A 23,803-nucleotide genomic window follows, 5' to 3' on the forward strand; every position below is an offset into this window, starting at 1 on the left:
GTATATAATTATTTTAAAAAAATTTTGTTTACATGCAAAATGTTGAGATTCTAGTGTTGATTTTTTTTTTTTTTTTTAGTTCATCAAATATTACATGTAATTAATGTAAGATAGAAAATTTAAATTATTTAATTTAAAAATAGTAATTAAGATTTAAGAAAACAAAATTCTCTAAGAACTTTAAAATATTTTAATCCCAAATAGGTATGGCTTGGCCGGCTTATGGTTCCTCAAATGAACCCAATTAGCTGCATTTTCGAGTTTATTTATTGAAATGAAAATTAATATTTAGTAGGCTCTTATATTATTACCATAAATAATGTTCCCTACTCTTTTGTCTTTATTGCCATGTTTTAGCATGGTTGTTTCATTTGAATTTTTGGGATTTTGACCGTTAAATTGGCAATGCTAAAGATTCTGATATTATATTGAATTTGAGATTTGTTTTGTGTTGAGATTCTCTCAAGTTGTGGAAGTATACTTGTATTTTTTACTTGTAAAATATGTTTTGTTTTATAATTAGCGCTAAGTTTGAGTATGATTAGGTGTGTGAACAACACACGAGACTCTATTGACAACTTAGTTAGAATCTTCTTTGTGAATAATCTGGAATGTTAGAGTACGAGGAAATGTTTACTTTTCTTGGACTCGTGTACGCATGGTATTGTACCTTTTTTTGAGTAGGCAATGATTTAGACTGTAATATTTATCTGTTTGACTCGGTGATTGGTCCTAGACCATGACAATTAATGAGTATGTTTCATTTATGATATGCTATGTTATATGCTTTTAGCAAACTTTAGTTATTACTCATTTATGGAAGTATAGAACCAGCTATCCTATTGTTTTTAGTGAAAAAGTCTTTCGCTGTGAGCTCTTTGATGAGAGTCTTAAATCCATTGGTATTATTCTTTGGGGGAGACTTACACGGGGAGGAGTACTGATGAGTTAATTAATTTTTCAGGGCATTACAATCTCAAACCACCAAAATAGCTAAATCAATCACACAGTAATACAATTAGGAAAATAAAAATCAGGTTTAATGACATTTGAATAGTGACATTTTTAGAAAATATCACTAAAATGCGACGTTTTACTGTTCAAACATCACTATTCATAAAATAGTGATGTTTGCACTATTCACACGTCGCTACCCTTTAAAAAATTATAAAATAATAATAATTTTTACCAGAAAAATGTTGCGTTTTCCCTACATTTTCACTATTCAAATGTCATTAATTTGGATTCCAGTCTATGTAATTGAAGTCATTTTGAAAAAGTCACTATTTGAACGTCACTAGTTTAATAATAGCGTTTTTTGGGCAAAAAACGTCATTATTAAAGAGTCATTAAATGTGAAAATGTTTGTCGTGATAACATAAGATTTTGTTGATGAAATGGAAATTCTTTGAACACGTAAAAGGTAAAACTACTTCAAGGTAGTTAAACCCAAAAAATTACTATAACGTAAAAGATTCAAATACATGCATAAACACTTACAACCATTTGTAAAGTTAAGACTCCTTGCTTACCTTCGCTCTAACTTTATGCTAGCCAATCTTCTACAAGTGTCTTTCTATACCAACCCATCGGTAGACTTCTTTGAAATTGAAGCATGTGTATGATATTATTTGAGCAAAACAACTCCAAGAGATGTAGCAAAGGAAGCTTAATACAAAAGCCCTATTGGCTCACAACAAAGAGAAGGTTTTCTAAAGGCGTAGGCTTCTCAATGGTTTGAAAAGCTAACCAGAACCAAGAAGGAGGTTTAGAATGTTCAGGCTCAAGCATGTATGAAACCTCTCCATAAAAGCTCAAGAACCTACCTCTCTATCTCTTAACTAGTCTAGTTTTGGGGCTTTGAAAGCTGGTGGGAACAAGGTCGTGCAATATTGATCCTTACATAGAGAGGAGGAAAAGTAAAATTTTGAAGTTAAAGTTGGGTAAAATAAATCTGTTGGTGGTGAATTTTGGTCAACTGAGATTAATGGTACTTCTGGGATTGCGATTTTGCAAGAGTATTCTGTATTTTTAAAAGATATCGAAAAACATAAGGCGTTTAACATTACGATTTAAAAAACACTTAATTTAAAATAGGAAAAAAAAAATCTTCAATTTCTATAAGCAAGCTAGTAGGTGCTTATTTGAAAAAGTACGAATTTAAGCAAAAATCACGATTTTGCATAACAAATATTTGTAAAAAAATATTTTTTTAACATGTTTTACCAAACACCTTTACAATTTTAAAAAATAGCGATTTTAAAAACGTAATTTTTAAAAACCCCTTCTACTGGTCTCCGTTCCCGCGCATGCACCCCACTAGCCGCTATGGCGCTCATGGGATGCACACACCGGCTCCTCTTTTGCTTTCTAGTGGTGGATCAGGCTCCACCACCCCTTTGGCTCCTTTGTCTCTTCTTTTGTAGATCCAGAACGATGACAAAATTTTGCTTGTCATTGATCATTCTATTTGTCTTTCGGTTCATAAAGGGGTTTCCATTTCAACTTGCTCTACCTTTTTTTGATTTCATCAGCTCGTCCAAGAACTAGTTTGAAACTAAGAGATACAAGAGTGCTAACAGTTTTGCACTCACAGCATTCCACTAGAACCTCTACAATCAACTCTATTGGTAACTTTTCCTCTCACTTTCACCACCTCACGAATTCCCCATAGCTATAAAAAGGACCGACTAATTTGCCGTTAAGAATAGTTTTATTTGATTGGTATGTAATGCTTACGATTTCTGTACTTCCTTTGTTATTTGGTTTCTGTAAGATTGTAAGATTCTGTTGATCTCATCTAAAAAAACGTACAACTTGATAATGATTAATGGGTACCCAAGACAAAACTGCAATTTCAATGGGACAAAATTTTCTTATAAATTGGATGTTAGTAATTCGTGTAACTCTTTCTTTTCTTTCTTTTTTTTTTTTAAATTTTTTTTACTATTATTATTATTATTATTATTCAAAGTGAGGAGATGGAGAGGGGAAAGGGAAATTACACGAAAACAAATGACAAAGGCGACAGGTTTCCTAAGAACAATAAAAGGGAAATTACAAGAAAACAAAACGATAAAGGTGACAGAAGTTTCCTAAGAATAATCAGAAATTGGTCAAATAAATAATCCGGCCCATCAAACGAACCAATACGGCCAAAGGAGGCTGTTATATATGGCAATGTTCCGTAAACAGAACAAAACCCCACATGGTTACCAACATGACTATCAGTAGTCGGTAACAAAGAACAAAGCTGACTATTTGATGGTTTAAGGGGTGATCACACCATAACTAGTGTGGTCATTCCCATAGCCAATCACAACCTTCCATTGAGGTTATGATAAGGTGACAAGATATAACTCTTGGTGAAGAGTTATATCCTAACTCTATAAATAGAGTTGGATATTGAGAAGAAGGTACGTCAAACTTCATTCTCTTATTATCTCGTTACTTTTGTCCTTCATTGGATATCCACCCTAACGGGAGATCCCTACAAACAAGACCATACATTCATATTCTATCAGTGGTATCCGAGCGACAAGGTTATGGAAGACAAAGAAAAAAAAGCAGATTCTCATGAAGAAAATAAGGAGTATATGAAGGAAATTTTGCAAACCATCAATAGACAAAGTTTAGGTTTGGCATCTTCTGTGGCATTTTATAATTTGCATTTGATAATCTCAAACCCACATGAAGAACTTCTTAAAATTACTGCTGGTAAATCAAAATTTACTGGAGATTTTCAAACTTTGAAGAAATGCTACTTACTGGAACAAAAATACTGGAAGGAATTCTTTACAACTTCGTTTGATGCATCTCCTTCGGTGGATCTTCAAAGCCAAAATTCTCCTCCTCCGGGTTTTGACGTTGTTGGTGAATCATCCCCAACCAAAGGTGCGGTTTCTGAACCTTCTTGGGAAGGAAATGATTATAGGGTTGATGAAATAAATAGTTCTGATTTTTTAGAAAATAATTCTGAATTTTTTTCTAAAAAAATTCACTGTTTTGGGAGTTCTTTTGGAGAAGAAGACCTTATTGATCAAAACTACATCGTTTCGATCAACAGGGAATGGGATAAAACCCCTGTGTCAGATAACCAGAACGACGCCGTACCATTTAATTGGAACGACGCCGTTCAAGCGTCTGACCCAGGGGCGCACGACACAACCCCTCTAAACGACGCCATTTTGGCGTCTCCAAGGGGGCGCGCCCCAGCCTCTCCAGACGACGTCATTCCACTCCACAGGAACGACGCTGTTTCGTCCTCATTAGAGGACGTTTTCAGTCCCATTAGGGATGACGTCGTTTCCCACCGAAACGACACCGCAATTCGCACTCTCGAACAAGCGTGCAAAAAACGACATGACGTCGTTTTGGATATTCCAAACACAACGTCGTTTCGGATTTTCACAACCCGACCCAAGAAGTGACCCTAACCGGGCACAAGTGGAAACATACCGCCCGGAAATCTGTACTGAGAGCCCAAGCCCAAGCAAAAAAGTGCCCAAGCCCAATCGGGTCAAGTCCATATCTAGCCCAACAAAAGCGGATCAGAACCGACTTGTGACTCGAGTTTCGGCCCGGAACACCGAGCCGACCCGCGTGTTTTCACTAACACGCGCCAGCACATCAACCTGCCACGTGTTAGATCTGTGTAGCGTGTGGCACACCAAAAGGCCCGACCCACCCGACTCCGGTTGGATCCGACCCGGTTCGGCTCAACAGTACCGCCAATACCATCATTTTCGACCTCAAGGTAGTTTTTTGACCCATTCTCACTCAATATAGCTCCGATTTAACTCATTTCAAAAGCATTGGAAAGATAATTTGAGGGGCAAGAGTATTACAGGGTTTTCAAACTATAATTCCCAAAAATATAATTGGGAAAGGGGTGAGTCTTCTTATCAAGGTCAAAGGCAATCAAATCGGAGGTTTGTTCGCCTGTGTTAGCTGTCACCAACGGAGCATAAGGAAATGGAGTTCACTGTACCAGATTTGGCTCAATCAGAGATTTCAAGTGATAAACGCTTGAGGAGTCCACGTCCTTTGAGGATTGCAAGGATAGTTGAGCAAAGTCCAAGGAATTTGTGGCCAATGGGCAACAATCGATACACACTTCCACCTAGAGGTGACCAGTTCATACCGGTAGTTCCAAACCGTCCATATTACAGGGCCTATATGAATGATTACCAGGCAAGGCTAACCTATCCTAGAGACGACTGATCTCAAAAATTAAAATAAATAAACTTATCTATTTTTATTATTATTTGTTGGTTTGTAATAACTTAGAAATACATTTTTAATTTTTCTGTTGGTGTGTATGTAATTAATATCTAAAATATTACAGTTATTGTAAATAGATATTTGTATTTGTATTAAGTTTATCGTATCCATATTTTAAAATGGCTATTAAAAGCGGTATAGATTCCTCAAAGGTCGAAAGCCTTAATGGAATCAATTTTAGAATGTGGAAACGACACATCTCTTATGTACTGACGCATGGGAGAACTTTACACACCCTTACATCAAATAGACCTGAAGTAGAAGATGATAAAAATGATGATGCTATGAAGAAAAAAGGAAAAATGGATGGAAGATGACCAAATGGCAAAGGCCACTCTCCTCCATAGCATGAAAGATAATATCATCCCACTCTTTGAAGGATACGAGACTGCTAAGGAAATAATGGAAGCATTAGATGAAAAGTATGGTCCTAGCTCTAATACTCACATATAACTATTATTAGATAAATATAATAGTGCACGTATGAGTGAAGATGACTATGTGGGCGACTTTGTGAACCAAATGGAACTTATTGCAAAGGGACTTGCATCTGTTGGTCATCCAATATCCGACAAAATGCAAGTAACCACAATACTTAATGGTTTTCCTCTGTCTTGGATTAACCCATAGCGGAAAGGATATATCCATAATTTTCTTACCAGTTTTTCTCATGTTAGAAGAAGAAAGGATGAAAAGAAGAAGGAGAGAAGGGCAATCCAGCAACCTCATGATGGCTCAAATCAATACTCAGACTTCACGTGCTCCAGCATTCAAAGGCAAGCCAAAAAAGTTCAAAAAGAAATGGAGAGGTAAGCCGAAAGGTAAAAGTAAAGTCAAAGGAGTATATTTCAAATGTGGTAAAATTGGGCATTTCAAGGTAAATTGTCCAAAGAACAACGGTGACAAGAAACCGAAAGAAATAGCTATGACCATTATTGAAGTGATGATGGCAGAACCGACTTCAAATTCTTGGTGGATCGACTTGGCAGCAACGAGACACATTACAAGAGACGAGAATTCTTCTTAGATTTCAAATAGAAAAAAGTCAGTGAACACAGAGTGTACATGGGCAACAATACTTACAGTGATGTGCTAGGCGAAAGAAAATGTAAGATTTCTGTTAAAGGGTCTTTCGTTGTTTTAGATAATGTTCTATATGTGCCAAATATCCAGAGAAATCTAATATATGTTCCCGTATTAGATGGCAAAGGATATGAGATTAAGTTTAAATCTAGGAAGGTCTATTTTTTTAAAGGGAAAGTATCTGTTAAGGGTGTAAAAATAGACAATATGTATTTACTCAAAGTTGATAATAAAGTTCCTATTTCACAGTATTCATGTGTCTGAAGATAGTTCTTTCTTATGACATTTAAGATTAGGCCACATCAACAAAAATAAAATGAAAAGAATGAGTAAGAGTGGATTACTACCTAGCACTAATTCTGAAGATTTTAATATATGTGAATCATGTATTAAGGGAAAAATGATTAGTAAATCTTTTTTCAAAACACCGGAAATCATCAGAGTTACTGGAAGTAATTCATTCTGACATATGTGGTCCTTTAAGAACTAAAACACATAGAAGAATGGAATACTTTATTACCCTTACAGATGATTATTCAAGATATGGACATATCTACCTTATCAAACATAAATCTGAAGCAATTGAAAAATTTTAAGATTATAAATTAGAGGTAGAAAAACAATTGGGTAGGTCCATTAAAAACTTGAATAATGATAGGGGAGTTAAATATGAAGCCATGGATTCTTTCTGCAAAGAAAGTGGAATAAGACATTTGTATACAATGCCTTATAAGCTTCAACAAAATGGGATTGCAGAAAGAAGGAATAGAACTTTAATGGATATGACAAGATCCATGATGGCATATGTTGAGTTACCCACTCATTTTCGGGGTGAGGCTTTATCCACTGCAGCATATATTCTTAACAGAATAAAAATCCAAATCAAACCTCTTACACACTATGAATATTGGACAAGCCTAAAACCAGATTTTTACAACCACAAAGTGTGGGGATGTAAGCCACATGTACTTATTCCAAAACCCTTAAAGGATAAGTTAGAAAGTAAAATATGGGAATGCAAATTTATAGGATATATAGAAAATAGTAGTGGATATAGATTTTACCATCCAGATAAGGGATTAATAGAAAGCAGGGATGCTGCATTTCTAGAAAACACCAATTAGATTACTCCCATGGATGAAATAGGACTTCTACAAGAAGAAGATTCTGAATGTCAAACACCACAAGTCACTTTGAAAGAAAAAGAACATAACACAGACATTCGGAATAGTGGGAGCAAGAGAAAATCCAAAGATCCACCTAATTTGGATATAGGTAATCAATACAGTGGGAGTAAAAGACAAAGACGACCATCAACCACACTCAAAGATCATTATGTACTAAGTACAGATGATATAAATTTGCAAGAAGATTCAACAAATTTCAAAGAAGCTGTAAGTAGTCATGATGCTGAAAAATGGATTAAAGCTATGGAAGAAGAACTTGAATCAATTTAGAAAAATGATGTTTGGGAACTCACAGAATTGCCAAGCCAAAGAAAAGCAATGCAAGTGGGTTCTAAGGAAGAAATTCAAAGCTAATGGAAGTCTTGACAAGTACAAAGCTAGATTGGTGGCTAAAGGGTTTACTCAGCAATCTGGTGTAGACTTCGTTGACATATACTCACCTGTGGCAAAATTTGCTTCAGTGAGAATAATCATGTCCATTGTAGCCATAATGGATTTGGAATTACATCAATTGGATGTTAAGACAGCCTTTCTCAATGGAGAATTAAAAGAAGAGATTTACATGCAACAACCTGAAGGATTTCAGGTCACAAGACATGAAGAAGAAGTCTACAAATTAAAAATGTCATTATATGAGCTTAAACAATCTTCAAGGCAATGGTATTTGAAGTTTCATCAAGCAATACTAGAAATTGGTTTCGAGGTAAGTCCACTAGATCACTATGTTTACATATATAATGAAAATGATAAATTAACAATATTATCATTATATGTAGACGATATACTGCTAACTGGTACCTGTCCAGATATGATAAATAAAACAAAATCCTTCTTGTCATCCAAATTTGAAATGAAAGATATGGGCACTGCTATCTATGTCTTAGGAATAAGAATTTCTATAAATAAAAATTTAAAGTTATTATATTTGGATTAAGAAAAATATCTAGAAAAGAAACTTAAGAGGTTTAATATGGATAAATGTAAACCTTTAAAAACACCTGTTTCAAGAGGTCAGTACTGGAATAAAACAATGTGTCCTCAAAATGAGATAGAGATTCAAGAGATGGCATATATCCCTTATGCCTAAGTAGTGGGAAGTCTCATGTATGCAATGATAACTACAAGACCTGATATTTGTTATGCGGTAGGATTAGTAAGCAAATATCAATCTAATCCAGGGAAGACACATTGGCAAGCAGTAAAACGTATACTTAGATATTTGCAAGGTACTAAAAACATGGGCTTATGTTTTGGTATAAGTGATCTAGAAATTACAAGATTCACAGATGCGGATTTTGTTGGGGACGCTGATGATAGAAAATCAATAAGTGGGTATGTGTTCTTGTTTGGTGGAACAGTCATTTCTTGGTAAAGCAAGAAACAAAATTACGTTGCAAAATCCACTATGGAAGCTGAATATATATCATGCAGCACAACAATTAGTAATGCAGTATGGATTAAACGTTTTGTAGAAAGTTTAAATTTAGGATTAAATAGTAAGCCAGTCAATATGTTTTGTGACAACAAGTCTGCTATCTTTTTAATAAAAAGTTGAGCACAAAGCTCCAAAGGCAAACATATTGATGTAAATTACCACTATATTCAAGATATAGTGGAAAGAGATGGTGGCCAATCCTATGACCAAAGAATTATCTTTGGAAAAGTTCAAAGAGCATGTAGCTACAATGGGATTAAGAAACACCTAGGTGGTAGCTACATATATGTTTAAGCACAAGCGGAAGGATTCGGAGACGCCTGAATGAACGATTTTGTGCAATTCTATTTTTTTTATAAGGGAAATAATTGGTCAGGTAATAGACAGAAGACACTAAAGAAATACAAATATTACAACTTTCATAAGTGTAAGGTTCACCAAGAGACATTATGTTACAAGTTGGTAATATATATGATCTTATAGTATAAAAGACATTGATAAGGAGTATCAAGGAAACACTTGATTAGGAATATCAGTGCAGGTTAACCCATAGTTTTGTGTATGGCTGAAATCGTCAATTGTGGAATAGGTGTGAACCAGTGTTCCTTACCACAGAGAATTGATGTCATTCGTTTAGTTAAATACGAAATGAAGTCACCTTAATATATAATCAGTGTGAAAATATATGGAAAAAGGTGCGATTAGATAAGATGACAAAATTGTATATACATTATAAAATGTCATAATCTAATGCCGATCTGTAAATTAAACAGATGAGAGTTGACATGTATAAAAATTATATTTGGTACCAAGGTGATAATGTTCAACTAGATTACATAATGTTAAAGTGTGATCAAGTGGGAGATGACGGTTTAAGGGGTGATCACACCATAACTAGTGTGGTCATTTCCATAGCCAATCACAACCTTCCATGGAAGTTATGATAAAGTGACAAGGTATAACTCTTAGTGAAGAGTTATATCCTAACTCTATAAATAAAGTTGGATAATGAGAAGAACGTACGTCAAACTTCATTCTCTTATTATCTCGTTACTTTTGTCCTCCATCAGATATCCACCCTAATGGGAGATTCCTACAAACAAGATCATACGTTCATATTATCTCACTATCAGTAGTTGGAAAAGAGGGGAAATAATCTGTCAAAAATAGAACGGAGGCCAGGATGAAAAACTAGCTAAAAAATGAAACATAAAGAACATAAACATAATAAAGAGACAGTAAATAAAATAACCGGATAGCAGCACCGACATTGAACATGGCGGAGGCAGGCGGCCTGACCCGGTTCATGGGTCATAAAAACCATAAAAAGCATTACTCATTACTCATCTTTTAAATAGTAATAGGTGTAGCACATAAAAAGCATATATAAACGTCACATTTGTCTTTGTTGTGTCCACTTAAAATTGATATGGTTTTTAAATTATTATTAAATTTGTAATAGTTTATTAGTGAATTTTGATTTAAATGTAATTTTAAAAACTATATAACTTTTTGTCTTCAAGTGGTAGCTCAATCAACTATGAACTACACCTAATAAAGTGGAGGTCACTAGTTCGAATCATCCATCCCCTTCTCTTGTGGGGATATGTTAAAAAAAAAAAAAAAAGCTATATAATTTTTAATAGTACGTCTTTTTTATATTTTTTTTTAATAATATTTATAAATAAAAGAAAAAAAAAAAAAAATTCCATTCGGAATGCTCCAAACTCCACTATCCAAAAAAGCCATCGGCAGTTACAAGCGGCTGCCACTCGTAGGATTGACACACGCAGGCCCGCGCGCACGCATAACATCCTTCGGCCATGAGTGCAGCTAAAGCGGTGGTTCTCATCTCCGGGAACAGCAACATTAGAGGCTCTGTCCAGTTCATCCAGGAACCCAACAGTCTCTCTCTCTCTCGCCGCTTTGTAGGCTTTGTTGAATTTGTGTTTTTCAGCTGATTTTTCATTTTTGTATGTTGTAGGCGCAACCCATGTGAAAGGGAGGATTACAGGGCTCTCACCAGGCCTCCACGGCTTCCATATCCATGCCTTTGGCGATACCTCCAATGGTTGCAACTCTACTGGTATTCCTCTCTCGCTGAATTTTGGCTTGATTCTTAATCTTTCGCGCAATATTCTTTTCATTTAGGCCCATGATATCTGTCTTTGTTAATGGGTATTGTTTAATTTGTGGGTGGATGCTATTTTTCTAATTTTAATGTATTTTAGGCCCTCATTTCAACCCCCTGAAGAAGGATCATGGAGCTCCTACTGATAGAGAGCGCCACGCTGGTGATTTGGGAAACATTTTTGCAGGCCCAGATGGTATGTGCAGTTTATGTTTTCTGCAATATGTAATTTGATATTATAGATGAAATGAAATAGCTTCTCATATATACCTTAAACTTACACTCTTCAGGAGTTGCTGAGGTTTCCATAACGGACAAGCAGGTAATAAATTTAAGTTCTAGTATCCGGTTCCAGATACCAATTCTATCAAATATCTTCTGTTTTCTGTTCTTTCCTTGATTTCGTTACACAAATCAGATTCTTTTAATGAATAATAGGTAAAGAAGGTGATTTACTATCCTAAAAATCCTGTATTTATACAATTTGACTCATCTATAATGCTTGGTAAGTCACAATGGGATGAATTTATGTTCTTGGAAGCTGCTCTTAAGTTGTATCCTCTGAGCTTTTATCATTACTTGGTGTCATTATGGGTTTTGGTTTACTTGAGTTGTTTTCAAGTATCTTAATTTTCCCTCTCGCATTACTATCTGTAGATTCTGCTCACTGGACCTCATTCTATACTTGGGAGGGCAGTTGTTGTGCATGCTGATCCTGATGATCTTGGTAGAGGTAAGTATATATATATTTTTTTATGCAGTGTTTGTGTGGACACATGGATATATCATATATGTGTGGTTAGTAGAGCTGTGTTAGATACCATTATATATAAAGATACACTAGCACCTTAAGAAGAAAAAAAAAAACAAGAATAAGTCCCAGCTGGTTGAATAACCTGATGTGGGCCTTGCACATGATGAATAGAAGATATCGCTAAATGAGGATTTCTAGTATTTGAACTTACTTATCAAAAAAGAAAAAAAGGATTTCTAGCATTTGAACTAAAGAACCTTTTTTCAAACCAAACTCTAATACTATGTAAGTTATAATCTATCCCAAAAGCTTAACCTAGTAGCATGCGGACCAAAAATGTTACCAAGGTAAAATCAACATTATGCACAATAACTTGGTTACTCTGTTATAGTGGCTTTATTTGTGTAGAATATGCGGACCTTTGAGATAATAAGTACATGTCTGGAGATGCAATGCTGGGTACTCTTTTGCTCTTGAGCCAAAAAAGCTCAAGTTGTGAAAGCAAGCTTTTAAGGCATTTGAAGATATGTTCCTTTGTGTCATAAATATCTGGAGGTTATTATTGTGGACAGAAAGTTGAAGCACTACTTGCACAATATTAGGTTTAGTTCATAGTTCACGTGTACACCCAATTGGTTGAATTTATGACTTTGATGATGAGGGTAGAACTGCTTGCATCTGATCCTGGATTTAAATTCAAATCCATAGATCCTAGTCATTTTATGATTATTCCACACTAGGAAAATCACAGAAAATACACAATGTGGAGTTTTCGGCCTGATGCCTCCCCACCCTTCTCATTCTGTTTACACAATCTTACAAGTTTTTGTTATCCATGCAAAACAAATTGGTTTATTTTCCTGACTGATTAATTGGTCTTCATATCTAACTCTTGCTCTAAAGTTCTTTTCACCTAAAATTGTTTTCTCTTGGATTTCCATTATAGCAGAATCAACGGAGAAAGAAACATCCGAAGGTTTTAGGGCTTCGTTGGAAAATATTTAAGAATGGGAGCTGTTTAGGAATTCATATGGACTATTTAAAAAAAAGGAAAAAAAAAAAAAAAGAAAAAAAAAGAAAAAAAAAAGAAAACTCAGCTCTTTTGGAAAAAGATATATGCCTCTGTTAGAATAATAGAATTTTGGAAAACCCATGAATAGAGTAGTCTATGGGCAATAAAAAGGGTATGCTTCTTTTGGGTAATCTTGGATGATGAAGTATTCATTACTGTTGAAGAATAAATTATGAAATTCATACTTGGAAGGATTTTGAGTTTTCTGATGTATAAATAGAATGAGAAGGCTCTAGTTGTGGGGAATCTAGACATACTCTAAAAGTTCTTTTAAAATTAGAAAACATTTATGTTTGTTAATGGTTTTGAAAAGTTTTTTTTTTTTTTTTTATCTGATATAAAGTTGAGAAGTATTTTTGGTGGGGTTTACATTTGAGATGTTTTTTGTAGCGTCCACTTAGGAAAATTGTTTGGTTAACTTTTTGGAAAGTGTCTTGTGTTTTCAAAGAAACAAATACTAAACATACTTATTTTAAGAAAACACAACTAGATGCGAAGCTGACCTTTATAATATATATATATATATATATATATATATATATATATATATATATATATATATAAAATAAAAAGAAAAAAAAGAAAAAAAAAAGAGAGTGGTCATGTGGCCACCCTCAACGGAGGAGAGGGGTGACTACAACCCCTATCCAGTTATGATGACTACGCGACCACCACTAACTTGTGGTGGCCACACCCCCTAGCCTATTGTGGTGGCTGCGTAGTCACCATTGACCAAGACAGGTAGTCGTACGGTGTTACGAGACTGAGTAATAGACCTCGTAACTGGACCTTGGGTATGTAGGAAAACAGTATGAGTCCTGCATTTCCTACAATTCCTACCTATGATTGCAGAAAATAAATTGAGATCGTTAGAGAGACCCCAAACCTCACAACACAAAGTGTCGATTTTGCTAAAATATTCTCCTCTGAACTTTATTGCAAAACTTTGCTTAAATAGATGTTACATTCGACACTTAGTGTTAGGACTCATAACCCTACTCTGACTTGGACAAGGAACGTGAGGTGCCATATAAGGCAATACCTTACAACTCCATATAAGTCTTGGACTCCTACTATGGAAATAACAATTATTAATTGGAATAAAATATAGACATAAAGACAAAACCCAAATAAAGAGACGTAGGGCTATTACTATGGAAAGAAACTATAACTCTTGCAAAGAAAAAGACTAATAGTAGGTAGAGATCTTTTAAAGAGAGAAAGGATCGTAACATTCCTCCTCCCTTAAACCGTCCTTGTCCTCAAGGACAAAATTTGAAACACCAATGGTGAACGTAACCATAGTCAGGTAGCATCTCATCTTTTACAGGTTCTTCATTGTCACAGCATACTTCCAACCAAAACAACTTAGCACACTTATGGCCTCGCACAAATTTCTCATCACAATTAAAACACAGTCCCTTTTCACGGCGGTCCTTTATCTCTTCGGGTGTGAGCATTTTCACATGGGGTGTTTGAATCTTTGTAAGTGCGAGAGACGGCATGGGTGGAGGGTTATGGGTCTTCTGAAGCTCTGCCAAAGAAGGCTGATTTTGGGCTTGTTGTCTAGCCTCGTATAACCTTGCTAACCCCACAGCCGCAGATAAGCTTGTTGGTCAAGCAGCTTGCACTTCCGTACGTATATCCTCCTTAAGACCGCTAACAAAACACCCAATTTGGTGTTCAGGTGCCAAACGCCCCACCCGAGTCAAAAGCCTCTCAAATTACACTTGATAGTCTCTCACTGACCCCACCTGTTCCAGTTTAGATAAATCTCCAAAGAAATCCACAAACATGGTTGGACCATACCTAGTGTGGAGGCCTTTTTTCAAGGCTTCCCATGTGACCTCCGTTGCCTCCCCCTCCCGAAAAAGTTGGTACCATAATTGTGCATCACTGTCAAGGTGAAAAGCTGCTAAAGGTTGCCTCTCGTTCTCATTGGTGCCGTGAAATTCGAAAAATTGCTCGGCTCTACATATCCAACTCGTTGGATCATCGTTACCGCAATATCGTGGAAAGTCTAATTTAGCCACTTTAGGAGCCATGAACCCATTGGTCCGAGTCATACGTGGCCCTCCGCCGTGGTTGTTGAATCCACTCCTGGCATTAGCGCACCACCCATCCAGCAATTGATCGAACCTTGAATTCATCACTGCAATAATTTCCTGCATCTCAGATTGGTGCCTTTCTCGCATCTCCTGCATCTCAAAATCAAGTTTAGTCTCCAGTTGTTCTAACCGTTGATCAGATGGCGATGAGGAAGACGAAGACATGGTTGGCTCTGATACCAAGTTGTTACGAGACTGATTAATAGACCTCGTAACTGGACCTTGGGTATGTAGGAAAACAGGATGAGTCCTGTGTTTCCTACAATTCCTACCTATGATTGCAAAAAATAAATTGAGATCGTTAGAGAGACCCCAAACCTCACAACACAAAGTGTTGATTTTGCTAAAATATTGTCCTCTTAACTTTATTGCAAAACTCTGCTTAAATAGATGTTACATTCGACACTTAGTCCTAACCCTACTCTAACTTGGACAAGCACCGAGAGGTGCCATATAAGGCAATACCTTACAACTCCATATAAGTCTTGGACTCCTACTATGGAAATAACAATTATTAATTGGAATAAAATAAGGACATAAAGACAAAACCCAAATAAAAAGACGTAGGGCTATTACTATGGAAAGAAACTATAACTCTTGCAAATAAAAAGACTAATAGTAGGTAGAGATCTTTTAAAGAGAGAAAGGATCGTAACATTAATGTTACAAACCTTGGGTAGAATTCACCCTTGAAAACCGGCTTACAAGGGAAGGGTGCCCAAGAGCTTATATACATGGTTAAGATTAAACTTAAGCCATGTGGGATACTAGGATTGTAACATACCACCACGCTTCCGTGGTCGACGTCCACGGCGGCCCACTCTATTGATACTGACCTAATGGTAGCCCTTTCTTTTTTGGTGGCTCCACTCACCTATCAGTATTTTTAATATAGCCCATAGGTCGTCCCTTTCATGACTCGAACCCCTCGACATGGTGGCTAGCTCTGATACCAAATGTTACAAACCTGGGGTAGAACTAACCCTTAAAAACCGGCTTACAAGGGAATGGTGCCCAAGAGCTTATATACATGGTTAAAATTAAACTTAAGCCATGTGGGACACTAGGATCGTAATATACGGCCACCCCTCTCCTCTGTTGAGGTTACCCATGCAACCACCTTTGTCTTTTCTTTTTCTTTTTTTATTTTTTTATTTTTTTTTATTTTTTTATTTATTTTATTTATTTTAAAAAAATCTTTTTATAAATAATAAGTCAGCCCTTACACCTGAAAAATTAAGCACTAATTTCTCAAAATACTCCTACAAGAATGTGTGAAAAGTTCTCTTAAAACAAAAAAAAAAAATCTATGTTAGGTGGCTCACATGCTCCATCATACATTGTTCTGTGCCTCACCTGAGCGCATTGATACATTTGTGTGTGTGTAAACCGATTAGCTGTCAGGTTTTTCGAATAAAACAATACCTTAATACATTTTCATCCACATATTTATGCATATGTACTATATGAATAAAAATCTTCCCACATTTGGGGCATCACTATGTCAAATCTTCTGTTCTTAGTCTTTCTTAATCTCCTTATATGTTCTCTTTTCTTCCCCTTATGTCATACATTTCTCAGTCTTCGACTATAAATCCCTTTGTTTATTTCACTATTAAGAACCATTTTACAATTAATTGTTAAAGTTGGGACCACCAGTTTTGGGAACTGAATTGACACCATGAATCGCATGCACGATCCAGATTTCAAGTTCCAGGGGTTATAGGAATCCTTTATCTAGATGTATTTTAATCGAGATTTAATATAAGGTAGAGCAGTCCTAATATCTATATCAGGAATTTATTTATGGTGAAATATCAGAAAGGAAATCAATCTCGATAATTGGGCAATCTCAAATGTTTATCCCTGGATTCCAGTTTTTTTCAAGCATTTGAACGCCCAATTGAACAAATTTTGAATTCTGGTCTTCAGAATTCAGTGTTGAGTCTAGCACTGGAACTTTCAAACAAATGCGATGCCAATCATTTTCCCGTTTAGGAAATGTTTGGTTTGATGTTTATGATTTCCTTCGGTTTTTCTATAACTATTCACAATATCATAGCTGTTAGACAGCTTATCTTTGAATTGAATAACAAGTTGAGAGGTTTTCTCTTTCACTCCAATTGCTTTGCTATTCTTTTGAATCAACGAAGTTATTGATGTCCTTACTTCTGTATTGCTTCAAGAATCAATAGGTTTAAGGACGACTTTATTCCCGCTCTTCTTACAAGAAATAATGGGTCCAAAGATTGAGTTGCTTTTGGTTCTGAATGTTTTCTTTCTCCTACATGCTCCGTGCATCAAGTTCACTCTAAAAGGTGATGTATGAAATGGAGGTCTTTTAGTGTAGAAAATAGACTCAGACTCTTATCTGAATGTATGTTTGGTGGGGTGATTATATTTTTGATGCTTTGGAACTTGTGGAGATTGGCTTTATAGTTTGATTTGTTTAATAGTAGGAGAAAAGAAATGAATCCTATGGACATAGCCCCTCCGTTTAGCAAAGTAATTTTCAATGATCCAGCTGACAATCTTTCACATGTAAGTGATTGGGCCAGAAGCTCAATTGATGGTGACAGCACCACTAGCATGTTCAACATTTTCTGGGTTCAAAACCTCTACTTCCTTAAACATCACATGCAAGTGTGCATTGTCCAGTACATCTGCGTTGAGGAATCACGGCACTGGAAAATCACTTGATGGGATTGATAAATAGACATTAAAATATGGGAAACATGTACAGAAATCTGAGCAAGAAAACTAGCTACAAAAGGCTTCCTCTTCACTACGATTCACCAAAGATAATAATAACAGAATTTAATGCAGGTGACAAAATGACGTGGGAGAAACTCAAGCAACTCTTGTGATCGAGAAACACCAAGAATTCAACTGAAAATTTAATATGTGCTTGGAATAAGGAATAGTTTCTGGCATTGCCTGAAGAACCGCCATAAGTCTTTCCTATATCTGCTTGAAGTAAAGCGATGTTTTATAGTTTGAAGATGCTTAGACTTTTTGGTGGCCTGAACCTCGTTGCTTTAAAAATGTTTTAGTAGGGAGACAAGTTTTTGGAAACATGCATAAAGTGGACAATTTTCATCCTTTATTGTTTATAACTGACAGAATTATGCGGACATGTCAACTAGACCATCAAGAATTTCTAAAAGATTTCAAAAAATCATGTTTGGTTGTCTTTTAATCACCGACTCCGACTGTTTCACTTTTTCCTACAATTTGCTTCCTAGCACACAATGGTCAGCGCTATGGTTAATCATTTTTGGGTAAAGGAAAATTCTCAACATAGCTGTCAGCATATTTATGTTTACATGTATATCATCACATTCTTCTTGGAATTTAGCTACTTATACAGACTAATGTAACAGGTGGACATGAACTCAGCAAGACTACTGGGAATGCTGGTGCAAGAGTTGGATGTGGTAATTTTTGTTCTTTAGCTTTTTGCTTTTGCAGGCAATTTCTTCAAATGTTAGTGAGCAAAACTAGCATACTTATTTGGGTAGATTAAGGAATGCTTAGTGTAACCCTATGGTGGCAGGTTCATCACACCTTTGTGTTTTATTTGAGCTCTCTATCCATTCTTCATACATACAGAAGCCTGACATTGGTTTATCAATTTTGGTCAGGTATAATTGGGCTTCAATCGGCCGTTTAGGCTCGTTTGCTCATGGATAATTGATAGGTTCATAAAAGATACATTGCAGATTCTATGGAAGTTGGCGTCAGTTTACATGACCTTCTCTTTTCTGCTTTTGGCTCAAAAAGAGAGGGACCCAGATTGTTGTTGGGGGTTGTTAAAGGCAGGCCAGAATATGGACTGCCCAAGCATCTGATTCACTCTGTAGAGAGTTTGGGCATCTGGGTTCCATTGTTATTTGATTTTCCAGTGCTCGTATAATGATTGCACAAATATCTATTTGGAGCTTGACCAAAGGTAGTGCTTGTAACTTCATTGTAGATACAAACGGTTAAAGAGTGTTTATCCATATATTTTCTTCTCCTGTACCTTGCTCTGCCTCTTGGCTAAGATAAAGTGCTCATAGTCTGTCCCATTACAAGCGAATATGCAGAAAAACTATTCTTAGCTGATTTTGATGGGTCTGGTTACATCGAAGCATCAAATTCTGAGGCTCTCAACATACATGCAATTTGAATTAGACATTTTTACCCTTTTGCTCGTGCATGGAATAACCATATAATCAACTTACCAACCTATCGTTCAGAACCTTCATTTTGGTCGTCCCTAACCTCTGAAAATCTGAGAGTGCGAGAGAGAAAGGAAAGGAGTTAGAGAGGACCTATACTCGGAGGAATTGATCCTCAAACCTTGAGAGCTTCTACCTTGACGTAATTATCAATTTGGTCGCCACTAACATGATATCATCTAAATTTTTAACAAAACCGTCAAAATGCCATGTCGGCAGTAATTGTATTGTAATACGTAGTCTAAAACCAATACATGTTTTCTCACTTGTTTTACGAAGATCGTAGAGGCTTATTTTGCGAAGATCGTAAAGGCATTAATTTAAGAAAAAAATAAAATAAAAGATGATTATTCTAAAAAGAATTGACAAAAGTACGTTGTAACTTTTTAAGGAAAAAAAAACTTCAATTTTTTTTTTCTATAATTAATAGAGAAGCTCTCTTAATTTTTTTTTTTTTTTTTTTTTTTTTTTTTTTTTTTTTTTTTAAAGGAATAGACATGACTCTTCAGAGATAATATCCAAAATACAATGGAGAATATTCTCAATAGATCCTTTTTCCATGATGAGTGAAAGTGTTTCTGTCGTCTAACATGATTAACCTTCCATCTGTGTAAACCATTTAGAACCCCTCGAACTTCCTTAATAAGATGTCCAGACTTGCTCTAACTCCTCCCATCTTTCTTAAGAGCTTGCACCCCTTGGAGACATGCTCGCTTAATTTCTTTCTATTATTATATCATATTTTACATCTCTATACATGATTTTTATTGTTCCTTTAGCATGCAACATAAAAAGATTTAAATTAATTTGAACAAAACTCTCAAAACCGACATTCTTTATTTTTTCAATGAAAAAACTCCATATTTTTCTATTATCAATATTTATCTTATTTTCTTTCTACTTTTATGGCTTATTTTACCTTTCTACTAGATATGGGTTTTCATTGCTATTTTGTATTTAATATATTTCCATGTTTTATTCTACAATATCTTCCTTGTTAATTTGTAACTTGTTTGACGTTTCTTGAGATATTTTTTTTATTAAATTTATTTCAAATTCTCTTTTATTGTGTGATATCCATACCCTAATATTACGGTATTTGCTTAAAACCTATCACGCTTATTATTTGCTATATATATACATGTAATATGTCTATATGTGTTTTTCATTCATTTGAGGTTTTATAGGTACTTTTTTCATCTCAATATGAAATACTTTGCAATATTGTCTTTCCTTTTCGTGACTTCTCTGGTTTTCTCTTTCGGTATTGTTTCCTTTCCTTCTTATATATATATATATATATATATATATATATATATATATTTTTTTTTTTGTTAAATTTCCTACAAATATTAATCGTTGTTTAGCACTCAAAAATACGGGTTGTCGTTTGTATATTAAACAGAGAACAAAGTCTTAACAATCAAATTTCTGTTTGTTTAATTTTCTTTTCATTTCAGTGTATAAAACTTCTTGCTAGAAGGCTGCTTTGATCTTCAAGCTGTTTGTGATATTTGGAACTGCAGGGAAAAGTGCTTGCTAGAATTTTTAGACAAACCTATGATTAATATGTGTGGTAGAATTCCAAGCTCATGTTGCTGCTATTCTCCCAGCCCCGACCAGGCTTTTACCTCCACCTCCATATATTGGTTAGCTAGCTACTCAGTTTAAAGAAACAAATTAACTCACGTGAAAAGGAAAAAGAAGGGCTAGAGAGAATGTTGTAGTGTATAAATTGAAAGGGTAAATATATAATAAAGGGAAAAATATAAAATAGCCCTCCAAACTACCAGTCATTTGTAATTTAGCCTCCCAATGTTCAAAATGTAATAAACTAGCCCTCCAAACTACCAACTAGTTACAATTTGGCTACTCCGTTAGTTAACACCGTCAAAATGGATGGAAAATGCAAAACGACGTCGTTTTGTTGAGGTTAAGTTACTAAAATACCATTTTTTTAAAAAAAAAAATCAAATTAAAAACAAATCCGACTAAACGTTGTCGTTTTGCTTCCAAAAGAATCTATTGCATGACAAGATATCGTACTTCCGTCCATACTGTTTCTCACTTCGTTTTCTTCGTCTTCTTCATTCCAATTCATCACTTCCAGCTCAAAACGTTCTCCTCTCCGGCTCACAGCTCGTCAACGATGGTTTTCAAAATTTGGGGTTTTACGAAATAAGTTTCTTAGGGTTTATTTGTGAATCACGGCCGTTCAATCTCTCGATTCCAGGTATCTCTCTATCTCTCATCTCTCGCCCTCTCTTGTATTTCTATCTCTCATCTCTCTGTTTTCGTTTGCTAAAATCTGCTAAAATCTGAAGGAGTTGGCCTATTGAAATCAAACTAAAATCTTGAAAGGAACAAATTGCACATGAAAGGAACAAGTTGCTAACGAAAAAGATCCAATACCTGCTGGACGGGGGATTCTTTTTGCTGGACGGGGGTTATTTGTTGGACGGGGTTCTTTGCTTGGGAAAGAAATCAACACGACAATGTTTTGTGGAAGGGGGTTTGTTGCTCGTTTAGTGGGCTTTTTTTAAAAAAAACTTTGATGGCGTGATGAATTGAAATCTTGAAAGGAACAAATTGCACATGAAAGAAACAAGTCGCTGATGAAGAAGAGGAAGTAGCTCCTGGACGGGGGGTTATTTGCTGGAAAACTTGAAGCCGTGCAACATATCCTTCTACATAAGCAGTAAAATCTGGGCTAGCTTCAAGATCTACACACCTAGAAATTCCAAAACAAGAACAAACTCAGCAGGGACCACCAAAATCACTACAATCCCCAATAAGAGATTCTTGTGAAATTCTTTAAGAGGGATACAGTCCACCAAATTCTGAAAAGGTGAAGTCCACGGCAAAACTTGATCAAGCGACTATAAATAAGAAACAGGGTTCTTTGCTTGAGAAAGAAATCAACACGACAACGTTTTGTGGAAGGGCGTTTGTTGCTTGAAAGACAACGTTTAGTGGGGTTTTTTTTTAATTTGATTTTTTTTTTTTAAAAAAAAAAGGGTATTTTAGTAACTTTACCTTAACAAAACAACGTCGTTTTATATTTTTCATCCATTTTGACGGTACTACTTAACGGAGTGGTCAAATTGCAACTAGTTGGTAATTTGGGGGGCTAGTGTATTACATTTTGAACATTAGGGGGCTAAATTACAAATAGTTGGTAGTTTGGGGGGCCATTTTATATTTTTTCCTATAATAAATCTTTTAGTCAACGAGTGAAAACAAAAAACTCCCTCAACTCCTTTTTTTTTTTTTTTTTTTTGAATTTTTGAATTTTTACTCTATGAGTCAATCGAAAATATGTCATAAGTCCTTCCGTTACATTTTCTTTAAAATGTCTAACGTCCGTCATTAAATCTCAAAACTCACCGTTTTGCCACGTCAGCTTTTTTTCCACCTCACTTTAAAATATTTTTTTTTATTAATTTAATTTTAAAATTAAATCATAACAAAAAAAATATAAAAAATTGAAAGGGTGGCCAGTAGTGGGGCAGCCACCCTTGGCCACCCCAAAACCCTCCATGCATGGGGTGGCTTTGCGGCCACCCCAAACCCCCCAACCGAGTGGCTCGCGGCCACCCCATGGGTGTTGGGGTGGCCCACAAGGAACCCCTAACCCCTTGGGGGTGGCCGCAAGCCATCTCATAGGGGTTGCAGCCATCCCACTTGGGGGTTTGAGGTGACTGCAAGCCATCCCATAGGGGTTGGGGGTGGCTTTGCGGCCACCCCAAACCCCCCAACCGGGTGGCTCGCGGCCACCCCATGGGTGTTGGGGTGGCCCGCAGGGAACTCCTAACCCCTTGGGGGTGGCCGCAAGCCATCTCATAGGGGTTGCAGTCATCCCACTTGGGGATTTGGGGTGACTGCAAGCCATCCCATAGGGGTTGGGGGTGGCTTTGCGGCCACCCCAAACCCCCCAACCGGGTGGCTTGCGGCCACCCCGTGGGTGTTGGGGTGGCCTGCAAGGAACACCTAACCTCGTGGGGGTGGCCGCAAGCCATCCCATAGGGGTTGAGGCCATCCCATTGGGGGGTTTGGGGTGGCTGCAAGCCATCCCATAGGGATTGGGGGAGGCTTGTGACCACCTCCGAAGGGGTTAGGGGTGGCAGCCCCACCTTCAATTTTTTTATTTTATTTTATTTTTTTAGATTTAATTTTAAAATTAAATTAATAAAAAAATAATTTTAAAGTGAGGTGAAAAAAAGTTGAAGTGACAAACGGTGAGTTTTGAGATTTAATGATGGACGTTAGATATTTTGAAGAAAATGTAATGGAAGGACTTATGACATTTTTTCGATTGACCCAGAGAGTGAAAATTCAAAAAAAAAAAAAAAAAAAAACTGAGGGAGTTTTTTGTTTTCACACGTTGAGTCAGTGATTTATTATACTTTTGCCCAAATTGAAATGAATAAAATAATGCTTTGGTAGTATATATCTGCAATTTTTTTTACAAATAATTGTTCAATCTTAAATTATTTGTAATAACTAATAACCCAAAAAAAAAAAAAA

General features: G+C 35.9%; 1 protein-coding gene and 1 pseudogene across 1 annotated transcript; one reads left to right on the forward strand and one right to left on the reverse strand.

The window, feature by feature from the left end:
- The first annotated feature begins 10,714 nt into the window (after positions 1-10,714).
- On the forward strand, positions 10,715-19,076 carry CSD3 (copper/zinc superoxide dismutase 3). The gene is made up of 7 exons (XM_059607416.2): positions 10,715-10,893; positions 10,973-11,074; positions 11,220-11,315; positions 11,410-11,441; positions 11,777-11,852; positions 18,437-18,490; positions 18,698-19,076. The coding sequence occupies exons 1-7, from the start codon at positions 10,812-10,814 to the stop codon at positions 18,724-18,726; spliced, it is 471 nt and encodes a 156-aa protein (XP_059463399.2). The 5' UTR covers positions 10,715-10,811; the 3' UTR covers positions 18,727-19,076.
- Positions 13,559-16,165, reverse strand: LOC148583392 (uncharacterized; annotated as a pseudogene).
- Positions 19,077-23,803: the final 4,727 nt, after the last annotated feature.

This window comes from Corylus avellana, chromosome 10 (assembly GCF_965113065.1).
Source record: "Corylus avellana chromosome 10, dhCorAvel1.hap1.2, whole genome shotgun sequence".
Classification (NCBI taxonomy): domain Eukaryota; kingdom Viridiplantae; phylum Streptophyta; class Magnoliopsida; order Fagales; family Betulaceae; genus Corylus; species Corylus avellana.